At 34.4% G+C, this 23,774-nt stretch overlaps 1 protein-coding gene across 1 annotated transcript in view; it reads left to right on the top strand.

Moving 5' to 3' along the window:
• The window catches only part of LOC149790504 (vacuolar protein sorting-associated protein 8 homolog), a 119,089-nt gene that overhangs the window by 8,631 nt on the left and 86,684 nt on the right, over positions 1 to 23,774 (top strand). Inside the window, exons 3-12 of the mRNA XM_089972550.1 lie at positions 3,893 to 4,029; positions 5,297 to 5,387; positions 7,970 to 8,002; positions 11,326 to 11,380; positions 12,016 to 12,140; positions 12,500 to 12,586; positions 15,710 to 15,777; positions 18,888 to 19,041; positions 22,146 to 22,202; positions 23,522 to 23,644. Coding sequence (XP_089828676.1) covers positions 3,893 to 4,029; positions 5,297 to 5,387; positions 7,970 to 8,002; positions 11,326 to 11,380; positions 12,016 to 12,140; positions 12,500 to 12,586; positions 15,710 to 15,777; positions 18,888 to 19,041; positions 22,146 to 22,202; positions 23,522 to 23,644 — 930 coding nt within the window. The remainder of the gene's footprint in view (positions 1 to 3,892; positions 4,030 to 5,296; positions 5,388 to 7,969; positions 8,003 to 11,325; positions 11,381 to 12,015; positions 12,141 to 12,499; positions 12,587 to 15,709; positions 15,778 to 18,887; positions 19,042 to 22,145; positions 22,203 to 23,521; positions 23,645 to 23,774) is intronic.

The following is a 23,774-nucleotide window of genomic DNA, read 5'->3' as shown; positions in this document are numbered from 1 at the left end:
TCTTCATATAATGTGAATTATACTTCCCGAGGGCCTCAAAGGAGAATATTCCTTGACTAATGAGTCACCCTCAATAAATAAAGCATTATTATTATTATTATTATTATTATTATTATTATTATAATGTATTTTATGGTTATACTTTGATTATGTTTAATGTACCAGAACCTTAAAATCCATCAAAATTTAGTTTTAGACAAGTGTTTAAAAAAAGTACCTACCATGAGTAAATCACATAATCATGATTAGGCATAGGACAACTGTTAGAATGGCACATTCTCCATCTTAATTGCCTTTTATTTGGTGTAAGGATGCATCAGTAATACTGGTCTAATAGATATATGGCATTGAAACCATTATCAATGTAGACCCATGTTCCTCAAACAAAAACGTTTCATGATTATTCTTTGAGATGCATAATCAATACTGGTCTAATAGATATATGGCATTGAAACCATTATTAATGTAGACCCATGTTCCTCAAACAAAACCGTTTCATGATTATTCTTTGAGATGCATAATCAATACTGGTCTAATAGATATATGGCATTGAAACCATTATTAATGTAGACCCATGTTCCTCAAACACAAAACGTTTCATGATTATTCTTTGAGATGCATAATCAATACTGGTCTAATAGATATATGGCATTGAAACCATTATTAATGTAGACCCATGTTCCTCAAACACAAAACGTTTCATGATTATTCTTTGAGATGCATAATCAATACTGGTCTAATAGATATATGGCATTGAAACCATTATTAATGTAGACCCATGTTCCTCAAACAAAAACGTTTCATGATTATTCTTTGAGATGCATAATCAATACTGGTCTAATAGATATATGGCATTGAAACCATTATTAATGTAGACCCATGTTCCTCAAACAAAAACATTTCATGATTATTCTTTGAGATGCATAATCAATACTGGTCTAATAGATATATGGCATTGAAACCATTATTAATGTAGACCCATGTTCCTCAAACACAAAACGTTTCATGATTATTCTTTGAGATGCATAATCAATACTGGTCTAATAGATATATGGCATTGAAACCATTATTAATGTAGACCCATGTTCCTCAAACAAAAACGTTTCATGATTATTCTTTGGGATGCATAATCAATACTGGTCTAATAGATATATGGCATTGAAACCATTATTAATGTAGACCCATGTTCCTCAAACAAAAACGTTTCATGATTATTCTTTGAGATGCATAATCAATACTGGTCTAATAGATATATGGCATTGAAACCATTATTAATGTAGACCCATGTTCCTCAAACACAAAACGTTTCATGATTATTCTTTGGGATGCATAATCAATACTGGTCTAATAGATATATGGCATTGAAACCATTATTAATGTAGACCCATGTTCCTCAAACAAAAACGTTTCATGATTATTCTTTGAGATGCATAATCAATACTGGTCTAATAGATATATGGCATTGAAACCATTATTAATGTAGACCCATGTTCCTCAAACAAAAACGTTTCATGATTATTCTTTGAGATGCATAATCAATACTGGTCTAATAGATATATGGCATTGAAACCATTATTAATGTAGACCCATGTTCCTCAAACACAAAACGTTTCATGATTATTCTTTGGGATGCATAATCAATACTGGTCTAATAGATATATGGCATTGAAACCATTATTAATGTAGACCCATGTTCCTCAAACAAAAACGTTTCATGATTATTCTTTGAGATGCATAATCAATACTGGTCTAATAGATATATGGCATTGAAACCATTATTAATGTAGACCCATGTTCCTCAAACACAAAACGTTTCATGATTATTCTTTGAGATGCATAATCAATACTTGTCTAATAGATATATGGCATTGAAACCATTATTAATGTAGACCCATGTTCCTCAAACAAAAACGTTTCATGATTATTCTTTGAGATGCATAATCAATACTGGTCTAATAGATATATGGCATTAAAACCATTATTAATGTAGACCCATGTTCCTCAAACACAAAACGTTTCATGATTATTCTTTGGGATGCATTAGTAGAATTGATACTTAGGATTTATCACTGTAAAACCATAATTAACATTCACTACTCCTTCAAATACAGTATTGCTATTCAAATTATAAGGGAACTTTGAAAACTATTTTGAATATAAATGAAAATGTAATTCATAGTAGGAGTTATGACATTACAGGGATATGAAAGTTTCCAGCATAGATTTCACTGCTCCTGATTTTGCTGGTCAGCATAACAAAAGCCATGTTATGTTGACGTGTTAAAATTGCTGATGACTTTAATGTTCAACTAATTAGAAACACAAAATTCAGGTGCATGGTAGATTTTTTCTTTCTTTAGCACATTTTTTAAATTTATTTTGCCAGTGAAAATGCTTAATAGCAACTGCACAATTTTTGTTCTTATTTTCACATATGTGCTTATATAATTTTACAGAGCAGAGGAATCTGTTAATTGTATTATACATTTCAGAATTGAACACAAAGAGAATACAGTGGTGCAGCTTGAATTCAGTAGCCCAGAGAAGGCTGAAAAGGCACTTGAATATTAAACAGACAATCAATTTGCCTTCCTTTGTCTTATTAGTAGTTATTATCTTTTGTAAAGTATTTTCATTTGTATCATTTGAAAAAATATATAACATTAATTATGTCATATATTATTTAATATTTCCAATGAAAGACACCTTTTCATAGACTGAAATGATGTCATTTGAATTGCGATAATTTGTGATGTTGCATTATCATGACACCATTGTATTATTTGGTATGATGTTATGCAGTTGAAATGCCATTTGACTCTGATGAAACAAGCTATGTTTAAAAACATTGATAATGTAGTAAAACAAAAGTTATAGACTGTTGTTTTTGGTGAAATTAATGAACAGTAAAGCTTTCAATTTGTCCTTCCCTTCCCACTTGGAAATATTTGGTTGACCAATTCATGAAAGTTCTTATTCACCTCAGCAAAGGTCAACAATTGTATAGTAGCCTACTGAGCTACCTGAATTACTTTTATGGTATCCCAGCATTCTTTTTGAGAACAGTGAAGGTAATGCCTAGATTTCAGTTATATTAAACCAATGTAGGTCTGTTTCTCATCTAAATATTTGTGATATATGTAAGAGCTGTTATAAAACATATACCACATCATGTTGATTAGTGTTGTTTGTGTGTGGATTTCATAAGATTTGCACAGTTTTTGATAATGATATGCCCAACTTAGATAAAACAAACAATTCTTGTCTGAAGTTAAAGTTGCTTGCAAAAAAATAAAACAGGTGCACTTGACATGCAGGCCTGAAAGAAGCATTTGGCAAGAAAAAATGTGAGAGCTACTGATAACTACAAAAATATCTTGATCTGGTTTGGTTAATTCGTTTTTTTTAAAATAAAAATTTATTTGAGTTTTGTGGTTACTACAAATCATAAATTCAGAATCCAGTGAACATTGATACTTTAATGGAACCAATAGAACCCATTCAACCTCTCAGTAAATTTAAATACTGTTGAAAATGTCATTATGTCCTTAAGAAAGTAAACAAATTTACATTATTGTTATCATCTAACATTAAAAGTTCATGAACTTAAAATATTTTAAAATTCCTTGAAATTAGGATAACAGAAAATACTGCAATTAGGAATAACTTGTTTGAAGCCTAATGGATGTTTAGTCTGCCAAAAAACCACTTAAGAATTTGATTACAATACCATGCATTTTTAGAAATTCTTAATATGCAAGAAAAATGTAAATTGTCTAATATTGAAACTGGGGGTCAGTTACCTTTATCTAAATTTATGTGTTTCAGTGAAGAATGTTACATTTAGCTTTATATCTTGATTAATTTAATTTTTTATCTTGCATGTTTTCAGCCAGATGATGAGTCTATTTTCGAAGATGATGACATTTCTATCCCTTCGTCGGCCCAGTTGTTGAAGGACTCTATAGACACTTCTTCTTTGTCCAGTCAAGACAGTTTACTGTCTGACAGGTCACAGAGAAAATATAAGTAAGTCAGATATCCATAACTGTTTCATATAATATAATATGTGTTCTGTTGAAGCAGCTTGTACCGAACTCAGATGGAAAAATAATATAATCCTTCATTTACATAAGTGAAGGATAGGCAAATTCCACCCATGGGTCAGAATTTTGTGTATGCCATAAATTTGTGCCTATTGTCTGATGTAAAATTCTGATCATGAGAGTGTTGTATTCCTTTTGCACATTACTATATGTGTTTTTCATTTTACCCCATAGGCCAGTTTTATCCTTCCTCATACACTGCTAGTGAATGGAATCTGTCAGAATTTCATAATTGATACTAGATTACCAAGAGCAAATTTTAATTTTTGTTTGCTCTACAGTTATATCTTTGCTCAAGATTTCAAAATGTTATTGTACATGAGTAATCTTGTTTAATGACATGTATACTTTACCTGATATAAATACTGCATTTTTTATTTTGTGTTATTTTGTTCTACAACTTTGTTAAATGAAAGCAACTTTTCATGACTGGTCAGTCTTATGTAACTTAAATTCTGTTGCAATCCCCCCAAATCATTTCATTCATATGTGATGTTTGTATAATTTAAAGTATAGAAGGATATGGTTTACTTTTGTTTGTCATTATTTACAAATACTACAAAGGATTTTACATTTGAACTGAAACAAATCATCAAAGTTTGTTTAAATCAATTAACTCAGTAGCATAACAGCATAATCATGTAATCATGACTATATTATTCCTAATTATGAACCTATAGGTGTAGTTTAATATTTGTAAGATGTAAGGGAATAAATAATTCAGATCAACTTTTATGGATTGGAAGACCAATTTAGCTTACTGTTTAAAAAAGGAGTTTTACTAACCTTTTTTTTGTTTTGTTTTTTTGCATGCACTTAAAATGAAGTAGTCTCCCTTTACACACAATCAATTATGGAGTTTCACAATCAATTATCTTATTGGTTTGCTCAACCAACTGATGATCGATTGTGATCGTTATTCAGAACAACACTTTACATTACCTTTATCAAGACTTGTGAGCCAGTTTGACCTTCTAGTGCAAGCATAGTGCACACAAAGAAGTATAGTTTTGTCGACTTCTGTCATCACTTGAACATTCCATAAATTGCAGCACACTTGTGTGCTAAATCAAGCAGTGTTTGAAGTTAAGTTTCTAATAAGTCGAGCATTATTGGATTGATCAGCTGAGCCATATTTATGGATTATTTAGTCCAACTTCACGTTTTAAAAAAAGCTTTTATATTTTCAGGAAGAAGAGGACCACATCCAAAACAATTCATGGTTCTGTACTTAAGCCCAGTAAACTTAAAAGCATTGCAGCTCAACTTCAGTCTGCGGCAGTAAGTAGGAATCACTATATTCATTCCTATACCTAGGAAAAAGATTACAATCAAAACTTATAGTCACCTACCTTTGACAGTATATTGTAATTATGGACCATGTCTGTTTTAAAATAACTATAATTTTTAGTCTGTCCGTGCATCCATCTGTACACAAGCTTGTGAATGCCTTAGCATGCACGCATTCCAGATTTGCTGTGATGAATCATCTCATTGAGGGCATCAGATGAATTAATTATGAGAACACTTCTTTTGGTCAGTACTGAATTTTTTTATGACTGGCATTAACACAGACCTGCCAACCCTCCTGTTTTTTTGTGGGAGACTCATTGAATGTGATAGTTCCTCTGATACTTGCACATTTTGATTTTTTCTCCTAGAAAAAAGTCATTTCATCAACAAAAAATCAGGAGGCAAATTCATTTTGTCACAAAAGAATCAGGACAAAAATTTGCTTCATTGAAAGAAAAAACAATTTTAAACTCACCAGTGAGAAAGACCGGTGGTGTTCAGAAGTTCATCAAAAGCGCATTCAAGTTGTAAAGTTGAATACTTATGTTTGGTGACCTATTATACAATGTCTAAAAGAAAGAGAGATTCAAATGAAATAGGAATGCCAAAAAAAATGAAACTTCTATCCAGCCTTTTTATATCTTGGAGTTTCCATGCCTGACTCATGGAAGTGATTCATATTTATTAAATAAAGTACCTTATCCAGACTTCATCCTTTTCTATGGCAAGGTATAGTCATGTGTGTGGCAACTTCTTTTTCCAATCATTATGTATTATATTTTTACCTCTCTTTGGTATGGACTTTAACATAGATAACTAAAACTGGACACTTCCACAAGTGGCTGGTATTGAAAGGTTGAGTATTCTGGCATCCATTTCAGGTTTTAGATAAGCATAATCAGGGATGGTCCTGGCTTTTAAAAAGCTGTCACCATAAAAATCGCCAACCTCAATATTTTGTCGCCAATTTTCAAAAAGTGTCGCCAAAAAAAGTAGTGTACATTTTTCCAAGTGTTAATTTAGTCTATTAATGTAACAGGCAATGAAAATTACAAAAGATGGATTAGTTAATACTTAAATTACAACAAGCATTAACAAAATGTTACAAAGTTTTACATGAAGATCCGTCGCGATTTTAGGGCTGCCCACTTGTTGAATGCAGTTTCAAAGTCTAATTTTTCACATCTGTACATGCTGATTCTCATTAAATTCTCGAGAGATGAGATGCAGAGCTTATTTCTGATGTCAGTTTTTATGAGGTTCATCTTACTGAATCCACGTTCACAGTCCTCATTGCTGACAGGTGACACCAGTAGTCTCTCAGCAGCCCCCCCCCCGGCTAGCTTCATAAAGCTTGTAGCGAATTGCTTCCTAAATCCCAAGAATGATCACTGAATGCTGTATAAATTTTCTCGACAAGAAAAATAGGATCTCCATTCCCACGAATGAAACTTACACGAGTCAACACCTGGCAATATTGGACCGTATATATAAGCATAAATTCACACCCAATTTAGGGATTCTTTCACTCCTGTATTTTGAGAAATAAATAATTATTATTAATTATGCAAAACTGTTCCTTTTTGCTATTTCTTGTTGCGGAGTTTAAGTCTCTGCAGTCGTAAATCAGGACTGATGGCAAAAGGAAAAGATCAATGAGTAAAATGCCGCACTGGCGACAGATGTAATTGTGATTTAGATTTTTTCCATTTGCTTTGTATTTATACACAGTAGTCGGTACTTCAAAGCTTATCAGTTTTCTATGAAGGTTCAGCAAAACTATTGTATTGGTATATGTATAAAATAAAACCAGAAGGATTAGTCATACAATTAATTGTATCTGTTCTATTCGTGTCTTCAGAAGTCGGTCAGTTGTAGGTATAGTGCGGTAGCATGATTGACTGTATCGCAGCATACAGTACTCAGCTCAGATGTCAGCATAAGCAGATTATGATGTAACAATGCACTGTAAAGATGGGGTTGTCAATAAGAACAAAGGATCGTTTGTGTAACAGATTGATTCCAATGCATTGCTTAGTCAAGTTTGTGGCTTCCTTGCGTTCTGCCTTTTAATTTATCCAGTCCAAATCATTGATTGTATGTACAAATTAAATAACCAAAAAGTATGTCGCCAAAAAAATCGCCAGATGGGATATTTTTGTCGCCAGTAAGGAAAAAACATCGCAATTTGCGACATTGGCGAAGCCCAGGACGATCCCTGCATAATTTTCTCATGACCCACACAAAGAGAGACCTATAAAACCTTGATTTATATTAAAATTAGGATCTGCATGATATATATATACATAACATAGATTGCTGATACTTCTATGCTATGTTCTGTCAACAGAATTGCTTATTTGCATTATTTTTTAAAAATTACATAAGTTGGTAAGAAAAATTAATCCTGGTGTATTTTCAAACTGATTATTACATTAGATTTGTTTATAAATTTTCTGCATAATTCCGATATGTAGGGATATTATGATGTATTGGAATATATTGTATAGCAACAATGTTGAAATTTTTTAAAATTCTAATCAATGTTTTGTATTCATTTTTTTAATTAGGACAAAGTAGATGCAGGAATGCCATCAGCAATGGTAAGTGTAACAGGGCTTTCCTTATCAGATGGGAGCTGGGTGATTTACTTTACTTTTACATTACACCAGGCCAGTTAAAAAAAAAAAGAACTATATCTCCATGGGGGGAAGTTCTCCCCATCCCTGTGGCTTACTATGGCAGTTTGCACTCCATCTTTCAAACTAATGGAAGGCTCTGGTGTTATAAAGTAAAACCTGATTTGGAAGACAGTCCACTGCTGTGTGTTATCAACTGTATTGAGAGACCAGATTCTTAACGTATGGGTAAATATGTTATATAATGTGATTACCTTTTTCATAGACCACTTGTCTTGAAAAATGTTAAGATCAATGTTACAGATTTCTAGATTGAGCTCGGTGTAAGAGTTTTCTAGATTAAGCTCAATGCAAATGTTGTCTAGATTAAGCTCAGTGCTACAGATTTCTAGGGGGCCCCGAGTGTCCGAGTGATCTAAAACGCTCTCCATTACAGATCACTGCCATCTCACCTCTGTGTGCGTGGGTTCGAGTCTAGGATTTGGCCAATGTGGGTATGTGAGAAAGCTTGCCAATAGCTTCTCCCAGGTCGGTGGTTCTTCCCAGGGTTTTCCCATGTTCTTCCTCTACCATTATTACTGGCCGCCATGCATAGCCTATCGTGTGCTGAAAAATGGCGTTTAAATCTACAACAACAACAACAACAGATTACTAGATTAAGATCAATGCTTCAGATTTCTAGATTAAGATCAATGCTACAGATTTCTAGATTAAGATCAGTGTTACAGATTTCTGGATTAAGATCAATGCTACAGATTTTTAGATTAAGATCAATGCTACAGATTTCTAGATTAACTTCAATGCTACAGATTTCTAGATTGAGCTCAGCGAAGAGTTTTCTAGATTAAGCTCAGTGCAGTTGTTGTCTAGATTAAGCTCAATTCATTTGTTGTCTTGATTAAGACCAATGCTACAGATTTCTAGATTAAGCTCAATGTAACATTTTTCCAGATTAAGCTCAGCATAAGTTTTCTAGATTAAGCTCAGTGTAACAGTGTTCTCGATTAAGCTCAATTTAAGTTTCTAGATTAAGCTCAGTGTCAAAGTTTCCTACAGTGTTCTAGATTAAGCTCAATTTAATTTTCTAGATTGAGCTCATTGTTAAAGTATTTTACTTTCAAGCTAATTATTAGGCATGTTTACCAAAAGGAGTTATGCTTTGTTTATAAGACTGACTTATATTTGATACAAGTAACACAAAGTGGAATGATCATGCAACACTTACGGTGTTGATGAATGAAGTTGATTGACCCATGCTGGTGAAATCTTGCCACTTGTTGTTCTACTTACACATGTGTAAATTATCCTCTACATCACAATCATGAATTAGACAATTTTTGGATTACTTTCAAGTTGTATATTAAATTTACCCCAAAATGATGGGGGGGGGGCAGGGAGTGTCATGTGGCCAAGTGGTTTAAAGCACTTGCTTTTACTGATCACTGCCATTTCACCTCTGTCCATGTGGGTTTGAGTATAGCTGCCAATTGTCTCATTTTTCCTGTGTGTCCTGTATTTTGGACCTGAATACAGATGTACATTTTACTTGTTAAGAGTCCGGTTTTTTTTTAAGTACAGAAAATTAAATTAAAAATTTCCTTGCAATGTTCTGTTTAGAATGGGCACCCAGTTCCATTCTGTGAGTAAATTTATTGCATTTATATATAGAGATATAGAGTTCTAAAATATGATTGGTTTATTCAGAATCGATGCTACAATGCTGATCTTTAACCACCATATTGGATTGTGCAAAACAGTTGCTGCTATCGCTGTATCTCATCTTTGTAATATTCAACTTCTTGTGATGCCAAAATGGAAAGCAGAAATTTCAGAATTTTCTCCAGCAAAGAACTGGAAGGACAATTATGACATCATGTTTAGATTTGTTAAACCATCTAGTAAATGAGAAAACTTTGCATTTTGGAAATTGTGTAATTGTGATTTCGCTGTTGGGCATGGAGGTGCCATTGAAACAAAACAAGATGAAACAGCTAATAAACATCCGCTTGATGCGTCATCATCAACAACACAGCCATAACTTATGTTGTTAATACCTCAGAGAACCTCGATGTAATTCAATCAGAAGTTCATTTTGCAAAATTTCTTTTTAAAATGAATCGTCCTCTATTATTATATTGCTGGTGACTTATTTTATGTACTTTTTTCAAGACAGTAAAACACAAAGGATTACTCATTAGCTAGAATGAAAGCAGTTCGTTATTAAACAAATTGATCAGAATTCAGATCATAAATGAAAGATGGTATATTGCAGTCTTTAATGATTGAAAAAACAAGGTGTGGAAAAGGCTCCTACAAACAGCTTGTGTCTGATTTGTGCATGTGTTGCACTCTTGCACCTTTTGAATGGGCATCCGAATGGAACAGGGTGCCCATTCAGGAGACGAAAAAGTGCAGCACATGCATCTTTGACATTATATAATTAATTTACTCTCCTACTTTACTGATGATCATAGATGTTGTAAATAGTTACATATGCATTACAGTTTTAAAAATGAATATTTTCCCCTGAAAATCAGTATTTATGTAATAAGAAGTCAGTATTTTTGCACTCTGTGGTTGGTAGCTATGTTCGAGTCTTGAGGTCACCAATGTTGGTATGTGAGAAAGCTTGCCAGTGGCTTCTCGTGGGTCATTGATTCTTAACAGGGGTTTTCTGGGGTTCTTTATCTTCCAGTTTTATAGCCTATTATGTGATGAAAAGTAGCATTAATAACAAAACAACAAAACAAACAAAGGACTCGGAGTAGTTGATAACTCCATGAGTCATAAATCATTCAAGTCTAACATCCCACAGTATAGTGCAGCCTGGGTCTGATTACATTCATAATATCTTGATGTTACACATTGAAGTAGGATGTAAATTCATGGCAGCTGCACTGGCATGAATGGAAATGGTCAGTACATGGTTCTCCATTATCTGAAAAACTGATGTGGCTTAGCAGTGAAATATTGAGTATGATTATAAATTTTAAAAATTATGTCACTAAAGTTTTTACAAAAATAAGTAACTGAAAATCATTGTCCAGACTAATACATTATTCAAAACTGCACATAGTTGAGTCAATTCGTAAAGGATTTTAATCACTTATGCTGACATTTTCTCTTCTGTTCTCCTTACAGGTTTATATATACATCTTTTATAAATGTCATGTTTAAGAATTTTAGATATTTATGATATTCTTACATCATGACTCTTTCATAGATACATATGTATGCCTATTATTTCAAGGCGATTATAGAAATATTTTCCTTTCTTGTTATTACAGGCAGTTTCCTCTCTGATTGCCATTGGTACATCCCATGGCCTGGTCTTAGTATTTGGTAAGTTTAGGACTGTAAACAGAAGTAGTAATTTTTTTAAAAAAAAAATTATCTTGGGTAAGATAGTCAGTCTTGCATACCTGTGTGTGATTGTGTTTTACATCGTAGAACAAAAGTAGGAAATATCTAGCTTTCATCTTTTGCAGGCTGTCTTTCACGCATGGCCTTCTATTAGGATCATAGCGCACACAAACCAGCAAAAATTCTCAATTTTTTATTATTGCTTGAACAGTCTTTCACAGTCATTAAGATAAATATTAATTGCAACACATGTACATAGTAAACAGATGCAGTGTCTTGTCATTACATGGATGGTCTCAACTGCTGTGCTATGTGTCAAAGTTGCATCAGTTTTCACAACACACCACTTTGATTTCATCCTCAATTTTTGTGTACTGGATTTGTTTTGGATTTGAAAAATCGACCCTTGATAAAATATCTCCAGGAATGTGGAAAAAGATTCTTCATTGTGCATCAATGTTGGGAAAATTCCACTCTCAGAATCAGAATTTTGTGTCAGACGTGAGGCTCTGCCATAATTCTGACAATCAGGTGGAGTTTTCCTGTCCCTTGCTAATGCATATGAAGAATTCTTGCTTTTCAATGGCTACATACCTGTATCTCTTTTTTTTCAGACCCCAAGCAGCTGTTAAAATGGTGTTTAGGGAGCACAGCAGTTGGGGCACAGTATGGGGCAGTATCGGCTTTAAGCTTCAACAGGGACTGCACCAGACTTCTTAGTGGATTTGCAAGAGGACAGGTAGAAGTTTGGGATAAACAGATTACTTATTCAGCATTTATTATTATATCTTCTCTGACTTTTATGTGTTTTATTTCATTTTGTCCTGATAATGTTGTTGTAGCTTGTCTATATGATATAAACTTGTATGGAAAATTGTTAAAATGTCAAGCCAGTGTTTTGAGTTTCCACTTTTTACAAAGATTATGTTGAGATAACCAGCTTCACAGAACACAAAATAAATGTAGTTTTTAGCTTCTTAGTTTAGTTTACTTTGTTAATGCAGTGTTGGAAAGCTCCAGTGATTCTTCGAAGCCATCTGTCTTTGTCTTTAATTGAAATGTCACCTGATTGTTATCTAGACAATTCTTGTCATTCAGATCACTATGTGGGACCTGACAAGTGGAAAGCTTTTGAGGACAATTACAGATGCTCATCCTCCTGGCACAGCTGTCCTTCACATCAAGGTATAGTAGTACCTCACTGTATGGTACCTCATTATAGTGCTATTCTCCCATGTAACACAGGTATTGACATTTATCCAGATTTGGGATGCATGTAGTTTTAATATTGAATTTCCCTCTGTATAAAGTGACCCTTCTTACAAGAGGGTGCACTTTTATGGGTCCATTCATCAGTGTTATAGTGAGGGACTTTGGTAATACCTAAAATATTGAACTCGGTTCAAGTTCACTCAGTAATTTCCAGACCATAAATCATGCTTTCTGAGTATATGCAACTGAGAAACATTGTGCCTGCCTTTTTGTGTGTGTGTGTATGTGTGATTTGGTTTTTAATGTAGCTTTAACAATATTTCAGTCATATTGTTACGATGTCTGCAGTGTTAACAGTTTAAAGTGATCTCTAGCACTGGAGCCTCATGCTGCAGAAATGTAGCATCATGTCCCAACCAGTCACATTATCCTAACACCAGGCTGACCAGTCCTAACACTAACCCACATCAGGACTGTCTAACCACTAGGCCACCTGAGTGGTTTTTATTGCACCTACCTTTATCAAATTTTTCAGATAAGTTCTTCTTGGCAAAGAAACAGAAGCCTATCAGTTTTTGAATCATAAGGTCATAGTCACTTCGACTGGAAAAAGAAAACTGGTTTCAACACACTAACAGTAGTTCTGCATCAAAACTTTGAACTAGAATTTATGGGTAAATAAAAAGGAAGTTAATTTTAGTTAGATGTCAAGGTCATTGTAACTGAAACAGACCTGCCAACTCCTAAAATTTTGCTGTAAGTCTTACGAAAATTATCCTTAAAATACTGACTTATGGCATACAGTAATACCTTGAACATTCGCGAGGTTAGGTTCCAGAACCAGTCGCGGATCAGGAGGAATCGCGAATGTTTGGTATGAGTCACTAAAAATGCTAATAAATGCTTATTTGTAGGGTTTAAACCCTAAATATGACCCAAATCATGCTCCCAAAGCACTTTAATTTCATTTAAAAGTTAGCTTAATACATTACCCTTAAAAAGAAAAATAAATGGTTGACGTAAAAATAGAGTACAGTATCGCCTAATGGGTATTTGCCACACTAGCACATTTACAGTACAGTATACTAATATTACCCCTATACTAATTCATTGGCTGCCATTTTCTTTTGCACTCACAGGTAAAACCAAGTAACGAATGGGACTGTAAACTTAATGACTGACGTTTTCTTTGTCATTGTCATGAAGTTAAACTTCATATGTCACAGAAGTCATATAATGAAGATACAATTCAATAAAATAAAGAAAACATATACGTAGAGGGTACAGGTATTCAATCAATTTAAAATTACCTAAAGACGTACAGAGAAATAATAAGTTGTAAAAATATGTGTGCGTGAACTACCAGAAAGGAAGAGAGAGAGAGAGAACAAAATTACATATGCACATTAAAAATATTTAATAAAAAAAAAACAGTAGTATGGGTACTCACCAAAGATGAATAATGTTTGAAGAAAATGATGATGAATTAGCTGTGCAGTATGGTGAAAATTTCGTGAATTCGTGAATCCAGAAATGCGAGTGCACGAGAAGGTATTACTGTACTAGCAAAAACTATGGAAAAATGATCATTGCCAAAAAATCTGGATAATTGGTTCAACCATGATCAGACTTTTGATTAGGGATTTTTTTTTAATGGTGTCCAGAATGCAACGCATGTTTAAGACAAGAGGGAAAGTAAGGTTCTAGAAGAGTGTTAATAATCAACACAAAAAATAAATAAGGATTATTTAGATTCTTGTGAATAAAAGCTGGAAAGGACACAATTACATTTATTGGACATCACATGCCAATTTGAGTATGTCTTGTGGTGGGAGATATGATTGCCGTCATAATGTGAAATGGAATAGAATTTCCAAGAATTATGTCAAGTTGAGAGATAGCAACAAGCCATTGAGCTGCATACAGTTTGGAACTAGATTTTTTCAATTGTACTAGTGGTAAATAAAGTCTACGCATACTTTACAAACTTTTCAGTTGTACAAAATGTTTATCGCAGTTATTGATATTTTTGTTACACCTTACTGAAAACTGGTTAATCTTATGGAAAAAATTAACTGCCTTACTGAGATGGACTTGTCATGGTTGGAAGGTCTGCTGAAAGAAGAAAACATATTTTTGCACTAGCTGTAACATTAGTTCTAGATGACAGACTTGGATCAGACTTTGAGAAATTGCTTGTTATAGAAGAAGCCAATTGATTTAGATGTCAAAAGTTTTTTTTAAAAATCAGTGACTAAAAAATTGTTTTCTGCCCAAAATTTCAGACTCAGAGTTTGTTGGTGACATATATTAGGCAAGAAAGAAGTAGTCTATTGATTTTGGGGTCAAAAGGTCTACGAACCAGGTCACTGTGACTAAATAAGAAATGCGGGTTTTGTGGATGGTTCATAACATATGGAGGAAGCCTATTAATCTTTGGTTCAAAAGGTCATTGTCATTTTGGCTAAAAATAATAATTCAGGATAGATTTTGTACTAGAAAAAGTTCATTGACCAAACATTGTGGATCAATTTCACTTTGGGTAATAAAGAAACCTGTGGATTGTAGGTCAGCAGTGATGATCTTGGTAAGTCTAATAAGAAAAGATTGGTTTCTGCACAGTATGTCAAGTTGAAGTCTGCATAGTTACCTTGATTAAGGGTCAGGCTATTGAGACGCCTTGCTATATAATCTATAGTCTTCAGTGCCCTACTATTGCCTACATGCAGAACTATTGTTCAAAGTACTCAGCCCCAAAGACATTTTGAATACAATGCAAATATTTTTTTTTAAAGCAGGTAATATTATGTGCTTTCTGTTGTTGTTACTGTTAGATAGCAACACCCACTGATCACACTCCAACATAGCTATGAGTTGTGCTAATGGTATAATTTTATGTTTGGACACATGAACATGAAAAGTTATCAGATTTATTAGTGATATTCTGCTCCCTGAGAAATTTGAGGGAATAGAGCTAATTGGAAAAGTTTGTGTTTTCAAATAAAATGTACTGTATATAAAATATTTGGGGCTTGTAGTATTCATTACAGCACACAAAAATAACCCTTGCTGATATCTTTGCTGGCTCTCTTTCAGTTCACTGATAGTTTAACGCTTGCCGTGTGCAGTGATAGTGGAGGATCTGTATTTGAGCTGGAGTTTAAGTAAGTTTAAAAATTTATACTCCATTGATCTAGACTCGTATATTGATGTCACTTATATATATATATATATATATATATATATATATATATATATATATATATATATATATATATATATACTGTATTTCATGTTATTTTTCGTACCCTTTCATTTTTTGTACACCAACAAAAATAATAATTCATTCTATCATGTTTTACGTACAAATTTTATATACAATTTTTCAGTCATTCTATTATTTTTTTATACATAAAATGATCTCCAGAGAAGATTTACTTTTGCCAAAGTGATATAAAAAGGTATGGCCCTTTAAAATTTACAGCTAAGAATAAGAGATAAAACCATTGTCATTGCATTTTTATTGATTTTTCTTCTTCTTCATTATGTTAAAATTGGAGACAGGTTCCCCATTTCAAATGGATTCAAAAATATACCAAAGTTCTATTTATTTACAGCAAATGACCAGGGTATTGTTTTGCTAAGCAAGTTATGAGTATTGACTAATTTTGGGCATGTTCTTAACTGAGGGATGGAATAGTGAAATGGGAGATTCACACAAAACAATAATTTTTGTTTATAATCATGCATGTAGGCCATTGATAATTTTTTTTATCTTATCATTGTATTTTACTACATATTTTTATGTTTTTATTTGCATCATGTTTCAAACTGCGTCAGAAAAATGCTGATGTATCACTTAGATATGCAAAACAACCAATTTATTCTTTGCTAAGTATATTTCGTATAATCCCATAAGAGAAATATAAACATTTGTTTCCTCAATCAAACAGAAACCCGAATTATCTGTTACCTTCATGCAAATATGTATCTGAGGCATCTAATAATGAAAAAGAAAATAAACTAATGAAATATTCACCAATTATAAGTATGTAGAAAGCCGTTTGCTCAGCTTACTTGGAAAGGGCAACTGTTTTTATATAACTGAGAATCTATTCATATTCATCATATTGCCCTTCATCTTTTTTATCGGCAAGAAAATGTAATGATTATGTATTTGTTCTGTTGTTGTCATTACAATATATACGCTTTACAAGGTCATTAATGAGCGCTCTTGATTACATCAGTTGGTGAAACAAAGAACCCATGAAAATGAATTCAGAAGCCATTTGAGTGTATTTATCCAGTAAAAACACTATCTCAGTACAGGAAGATGTAAAGACCACAGACCATTGGGCAATTAATCTTATTGGCTCAATATAATAATGCAGTAAAAACTAAAAACCCAGTTAGTTTTCAATCATAAATGCAAAAGTCATTGACTCAGTGAGTTTGATTTATATATAGTTAATATCTTCAAAGATCTTGGTCTGTTTGTGCTTGGGCATGTCTTCATTTTTAAGTTTCTTCAAACCCCTGCCAAAGGGAGAGACTTTTATCCCACCGCCACCTAAATGCTCAGAACCACCAAACAAAAGGCAGAAAATTGGACCTGGATGGCCCAGAAAGGACAAAGGTGAAGCCCATCACCTGTCTGTTGCTTCAGTTACCGAGATTGCCAGTGTAAAAGATGCTGCTGCAAATAATGCCATTGTACCAAAAGATACTGTTGAAAAGGTGCCCATTGTTGCCGAAAAATTTCCTGAGCCTGCAGTAGACAAGCTGGACTACAGCAAAGATATGAGGGATGTAAGACAGTTTCCTGGTACTGCAAAGTCACCAGTAAGAGGACAGTATAAGAAATGGGATATCAACGATAAAATAAGAATTGTCGAGGAGGCGAAACTATGTGGAATTAGGCCCAAAGCTGAAAAATACCACCTTACACCAAGTACTCTATCAAGATGTATGAAAATAGAATTGCAAAAAATATTCAAAGGACAAAGAAAGGATCTATCCCAGGTGCCGACCGACCCTTGATGTATTCGCATGAGAAGGAGCAGGAACTTTTATCCTGGTTACTCTGTATGCAAGACCATCATGTACCTGTAACAATTGTGATGTTACAAAATTTTGCTACTGCAGTTATTCATGAGGAAAATCTAAAGTTTCAGGGCTCAAGAGAATTGGTTGATGGATTTTTCAAGCGAAATGGACTTGCACTGAGATGTAGAACTTCAGTATCTTAGAAACTACCTTGAGACCTAGAGGAAAAAGTAGACTGCTATAAAGCAAGGCTGCAGGAGGATGAGGAATCTGAAGAACATTTAATTGGAAATATGGACGAAACGCCAGTATATTTCGACTTGGTTCCAGGGAAGATAATTGATAAAGTCAAAACGAGATAGATGTGTATTAGAGGTACCGTCAATGACAAGCACCATTTAACTTGTTTATTGACATGCCTGGCATCTGGTGAATTGTTGCCACCCATGATAATCTTTTGGCAAAAAAAAAACTTAAAAAATCTAAAAATCCCAAAGGAAGTTGTGGTGAAAGTTCAACAAAAAGCATTGATAGATGAACACCTAATGTTGGATTATATTGATGAAGTTTGGAAAGTACACACAAAGCACGCACCTTCTCTCCTAGTGTTGGATTCATTTCATGGCCATTTGACTGATGGAATTAAAAAACTCCATGAAAGAGTCCAGAAAAACAGTGGTAGTAATGCCCAGTAGATGGACAAGTAAACTACAGCCACTGGATTTATATCTAAATAAGCCTTTCAATGGGCTGATGTGGAAAAAAAATGGTCCACGTAAATGAAGGACCATGCTTACAAAAATATTGCAACCAGGGAAGCTGGTGAGGAGGCAACTGAAAAAATTCTGTCCCCTACAAAGCAGCAGATGATTGGATTTTTGAAGCCAGTGAAGAATTAAAGAAGAAAAAGGACATGATAATTAGTAGCTTCAAAGTTGTTGGTCTTTCAAATGTAATAAATGGTAGAGAGGACCACTACATAAGGAGTGACAATGCAGCTCCAATGGAAAGTCTTTCTAGTATTTTGATGTCACATATATATATCCGTGACCAGTGAGCAGTACTGACAATGGGCATATCTGCATGTTTGTGTACTTGACAGCTAAGCATAATGAGAGAGCATACATTATTTGGCAGATGTAAATTAGGGTTTTTGTTCAAAACGTTTATTATTTTATCAATGTTCCATTTTACAAATATTCAGAATAATATGTGTCTTTATGCATAGGCGTCTGATCGGAGTGAGGACATGTGAATCAAAGTGTCTCTTCTCGGGAAGTCGTGGAGAAGTTTGCGTAATAGAACCTCTTCATATGAATTACACAATAAAGGACCATCCAATGCAAGATGTCTCTGTACTGGCCATGGCTTCATTATCAAAGGTAACTACTTCTGCAATACAAACACAAAATTGTAAATTTGTTTGTTCTGAATTGACAGAGAGATTGAATTTGATATGATGTGGGGATATGTCAGGATCATTAGGCCTTTCATTACCATATCACACAGTTCTTTTACTTAACAAGGAATGATGCAGGAATTTAGTTTGTTGTTTATTATATACTTCCTTTCTCTGCTTTGTGTGTTTATATATTTTATGTCAATTTCAAAGCAATTTTGCACAGAATTACACCTCACCATCACAAGCACTGTATTCCAGCAGAAAGACAGCCTGAAAATGACCTGGATGCATTCTAGATCAAAACACTGACACCTAATTGATTATATCATAGTTTGCCAGAGGGACTTAAAAGACGTCCTTCATACCAGAGTGATGCCCAGTGCAGAGTGCCACACAGATCATCATCTTGTCAAATGCAAACTCGATTTCCACTTAAAGCCCAGGCTCAGACAACAAGGAGGAAGCTCCAAATCAAAAACCTTTATTTTTGCAGACATCAAGGCAGATTTTTAAGAAAGCCTGCAGTCTAGACTTGAAGAACCTAATTTTCCACCAGATCTACATCCGGAAGAGCTGTGGAATCACATCAAGGCTGCCATTCTGCAAGCCTCAGAAGAAATCCTTGGATTCACCACGAAGAAAAACAAAGACTGGTTTGATGAAAAGCAGCCTTCCACCTTATCAGCAGCTCCCTCCAGTGCAGGCTCCAAGACATACAAAATGAATGGTGGACAAAGCTTGCAGAAAGAACTCAGCAATACACTGACACTTTGACTGCAAGGGGTTCTATGAAACATTGAAAGCAGTGTATGGTCCTTCATTCCAAATACAGAGCCCCCTATGGAGCCTGCAGTCTAGATTTGAAGAGATGTGGAATCACATCAAGGCTGTCATTCTGCAAACCTCAGATGGAAATCCTTGGATTCACCACTAAGGAAAACAAAGACTGGTTTGATGAAAACAACCAAGAAATCCAAGAACTGCTTGCCAAAAAGAAATCAGTGTACTAACACCACCTCGCTCAACCATCCTTTCCACAGAAGAAAGCAACTTTCCACCTTATCTGCAGCTCCCTCCAGTGCAGGCTCCAAAACATACAAAATGAATGGTGGACAAAGCTTGCAGAAAGAACCCAGCTGTACGTTGACACTGACTACAAGGGGTTGTATGAAGCGTTCAGACCAGTGGATGGTCCTTCCTTCCAAATACAGAACCCCCTACAGAGTGCAGATGGCCAAGACCTACTCACTGACGGAATCTATCCTAAACCACTGGTCAGAGCACTTCCACACCCTCTTCAGCACTAACCATATAGTCCAGGAGACAGCTATTGATCACTTCCCACAACAGCCACCAAAGATGGAACTCAATGAGGAACTCACACTGCAAGAGACTGTAAAAGCCATAAAACAGCTGAAGACTGGAAAGGCTGCAGGAAAAGATGGTATCCCACAAGAGATATGGAAGAGAGGAGGCCCAGCATGGCACACCAAACTCGATGAGTTCTTTGTTTGCTGCTGGGATCGAGGGAAACTTCCACAAGACCTCCAAGATGCAGTCATCATCACCTTGCACAAAACAAGGAGGAAAGGTCTGACTGCTCAAACTACCGTGTGATAACTCTGCACTCCATTGCAGGCAAAATCCTTGCTAGAGTGTTGCTGATCAACAGACTGGTGCCCACCATTGCAGAAGAACATGCTCCAGAGTGTCAGTGTGACTTCATAGCCAACAGGGGCACAACTGACATGGTGTTCATCCTGAGACAGATCTGATCTAAGAGAAATGCAGAGAACAAAACAGAGGACTACATCACATTAATAGACCTGATGAAGGCATTTGACATGGTGAGCAGAACTGGACTGTGGAAAATCCTTGAAAAGCTCGGCTGTCCTCCAATGTTCCTTACCATGGTCATCCAGCTACATGAAGACCAGCTTGGTCAGGTCAGAAACAATAATGACCTGTCACATACCTTCCCCATTGTAAATGGCATGAGAAACAGGGCTGTGTTTTAGCCAGCATGTTTTATGGCTATAGTTTGCATCATATTAATAAGAGAAACAGTTAAGTTTAAGAATCTTGTGGTCAGAATCAGAATTTCTTTACTGATTGATTGTAAAATGCAAAGTAAATGTAGGCAATCATTCTCTTGTTTTTAAACTGGCTTAGAAAAATACTTTTCCTTTTAAAAATAAATTCCATTGATGTAGGGTAAATATATCTTTCTTTCCTTTTCATACCTTCCCTGAGCATGACCGACATTAGGAAAATGAGCTTCCTACCTCCTGAATCCAGCCTTCCTGAAAAAGATGACAATTTTGCCTTTTCCATCTATGTACTCTACTAGTAGGGGAGGAAATTCTTACCTCCCCTTTCCTATTGCTATTTCCTTTATGTTAATAACAGCCAAAGACATTGCCAATGTTTATACATTTCCAACTAGTCTCATCAGCAGCCAAAGACATTGCCAATGTTTATACATTTCCAGCTAGTCTCATAAGCAGCCAAAGACATTGCCAATGTTTATACATTTCCAGCTAGTCTCATCAGCAGCCAAAGACATTGCCAATGTTTATACATTTCCAGCTAGTCTCATAAGCAGCCAAAGACATTGCCAATATTTATACATTTCCAGCTAGTCTCATCAGCAGCCAAAGACATTGTCAATGTTTATACATTTCCAGCTAGTCTCATCAGCAGCCAAAGACATTGCCAATGTTTATACATTTCCAGCAAGTCTCATCAGCAGCCAAAGACATTATCAATGTTTATACATTTCCAGCAAGTCTCATCAGCCTGCATTTACATCTTCCCGTTTGACTTAGTATAATTTATTTTTCTGTTGATGATTTTCAAGTACAGATAGAATGGAACATTTGACATTAAATTTTAAATATCATTAGACAGCAAAAGATATAAAAATTTATACTGATATTTAGTTTAAATTTTGGTCAGTATCTTATATTTTGGATCTGTTTTAATGCACTCCCAAATGCGTCTTGCTTAACATTTTTGTATGAAATTGTTTTCTGATTAGTAATCAAAATGTGCTCATTTCTGATATATTTTACTGTCTCACAGGTTCTGCTTGTTACTCTCAGACCACACCTGAAGGTTGTTTTTACTCATCCATTGAAAGTAAGTACATAATTTATGAATTTAAAATATACAAAATTATTTAACTCTAGAAAGTAATTGTTGCTCGGGAATTTACTCTAATAGACAAAAACGATTATTGACATCTCAGAAATTTCACTGAAGAATTGAACAAAAGTTGATTTAAACAATTTGACATCAAGGGTTTTCAGAGTTGAATAAATGTTGCCAAATTAAAAAAATATCAAATATGGCTGCTGTTACTTATAATAGAAAAAAAAATTGATAATTCTTCCAAAATGCCATTGAACACAATTAGACCAAATTTAACAGAAAATATTATGGCAAAAAGGCATTTATGTCTCTAAAAATGATGCCAATCTGCCATCAAATATGTAAGTATCTTCCAAACTGATAGAGGGACAAAATTTAAACTAGGATATATGATTGTAATATCCATTAATATCTATTAAACATTGCAAAACATATTTATTTTCAGTAATTATTGTCTGACTGCAGTTTCCTCCTTTTATATATATCGATCAAGATCACAGTAAAAGTGAGGGATAAGTTAGAGTTTCAGATATGATTAATTTTTTTCAGTATTTTTACAAATTATTTTGCAGATAAAAAATATGCAAAGCTAACTCATTCAGGTAGAGTAGCAGTACATCCTAGAATATAAACAGATGTCATATTTCCATATAATGTAGGTTCAATTGTAACAAAGTTTTACAACTTCAAGGCAGTTTTCCTTAAGCAGAATCAAGAAGCAGTCAGATTTATCTGTCATAGTGTCAAAAATATTAATTAGATATTGCATGAATTTCCATTGAACAAGGTCTGTAACTGTAAATAATGTCATCACTTCCTGCATTACTTTCAAAATGGTCCAGAACTATTGACAAAATGTTCTGGATAAGTATTGTTCAAATAATATCACAGCACTGTCCAAAATACATGAACAAATGAAGTTGTTAATTTTTGTAGAGACAAAGATATGATTTTATGATCAGTCTGAAATCATTGGCTGCATTTATCTTTATTGGCAATGCAACATATTTTTTAAATAAAAATACAGTGTGGCAGAGAGGTGCATAAGGAAAACATATGTGACTCAGAGGGAGAAAGATAGAAGATCATATAAAAATTACAGAGAGAGCCCCAGTCATGCAACAGAATCAGTTAGGCAATACTCTTTCATGTGATTCTAGGTATGACAGTTAGATTTAAAAGAGGAATATGAGAGTGATTCAATACAGCACTCAGATAAAGCACATCGTCATAATCACTGCAGAATTTGCTGACAAAGCAATTATGGTAGATTTTCATTTTGTTAATTTACATATTTCTATTGACAGGGTGATTCATCCACTCTTCCACTTCTGGCTTGGCAGTTTGTTATTATTCAGGTGTCTGAACAGGATAGAGTCATTGACCCAGTGCTAGCATTTGCACGAGAATCTACAATATATTTCCATCAGGTAGGCTTACCTCCCCTGGGATCCCTGCAAGAAGTGGAGGGTTAAATGTACAAGAATTGCAATTATAGTCAGTTTAACATGAGCTGAAACAATTCTTTTAATGGCATTTTTTAAATCCATGCTTGAATCC

Source organism: Sinohyriopsis cumingii, chromosome 10, assembly GCF_028554795.1.
Source record: "Sinohyriopsis cumingii isolate HCF-2022 chromosome 10, ASM2855479v2, whole genome shotgun sequence".
Classification (NCBI taxonomy): Eukaryota; Metazoa; Mollusca; class Bivalvia; order Unionida; family Unionidae; genus Sinohyriopsis; species Sinohyriopsis cumingii.
This window is presented reverse-complemented; position numbering and strand designations above follow the sequence as displayed.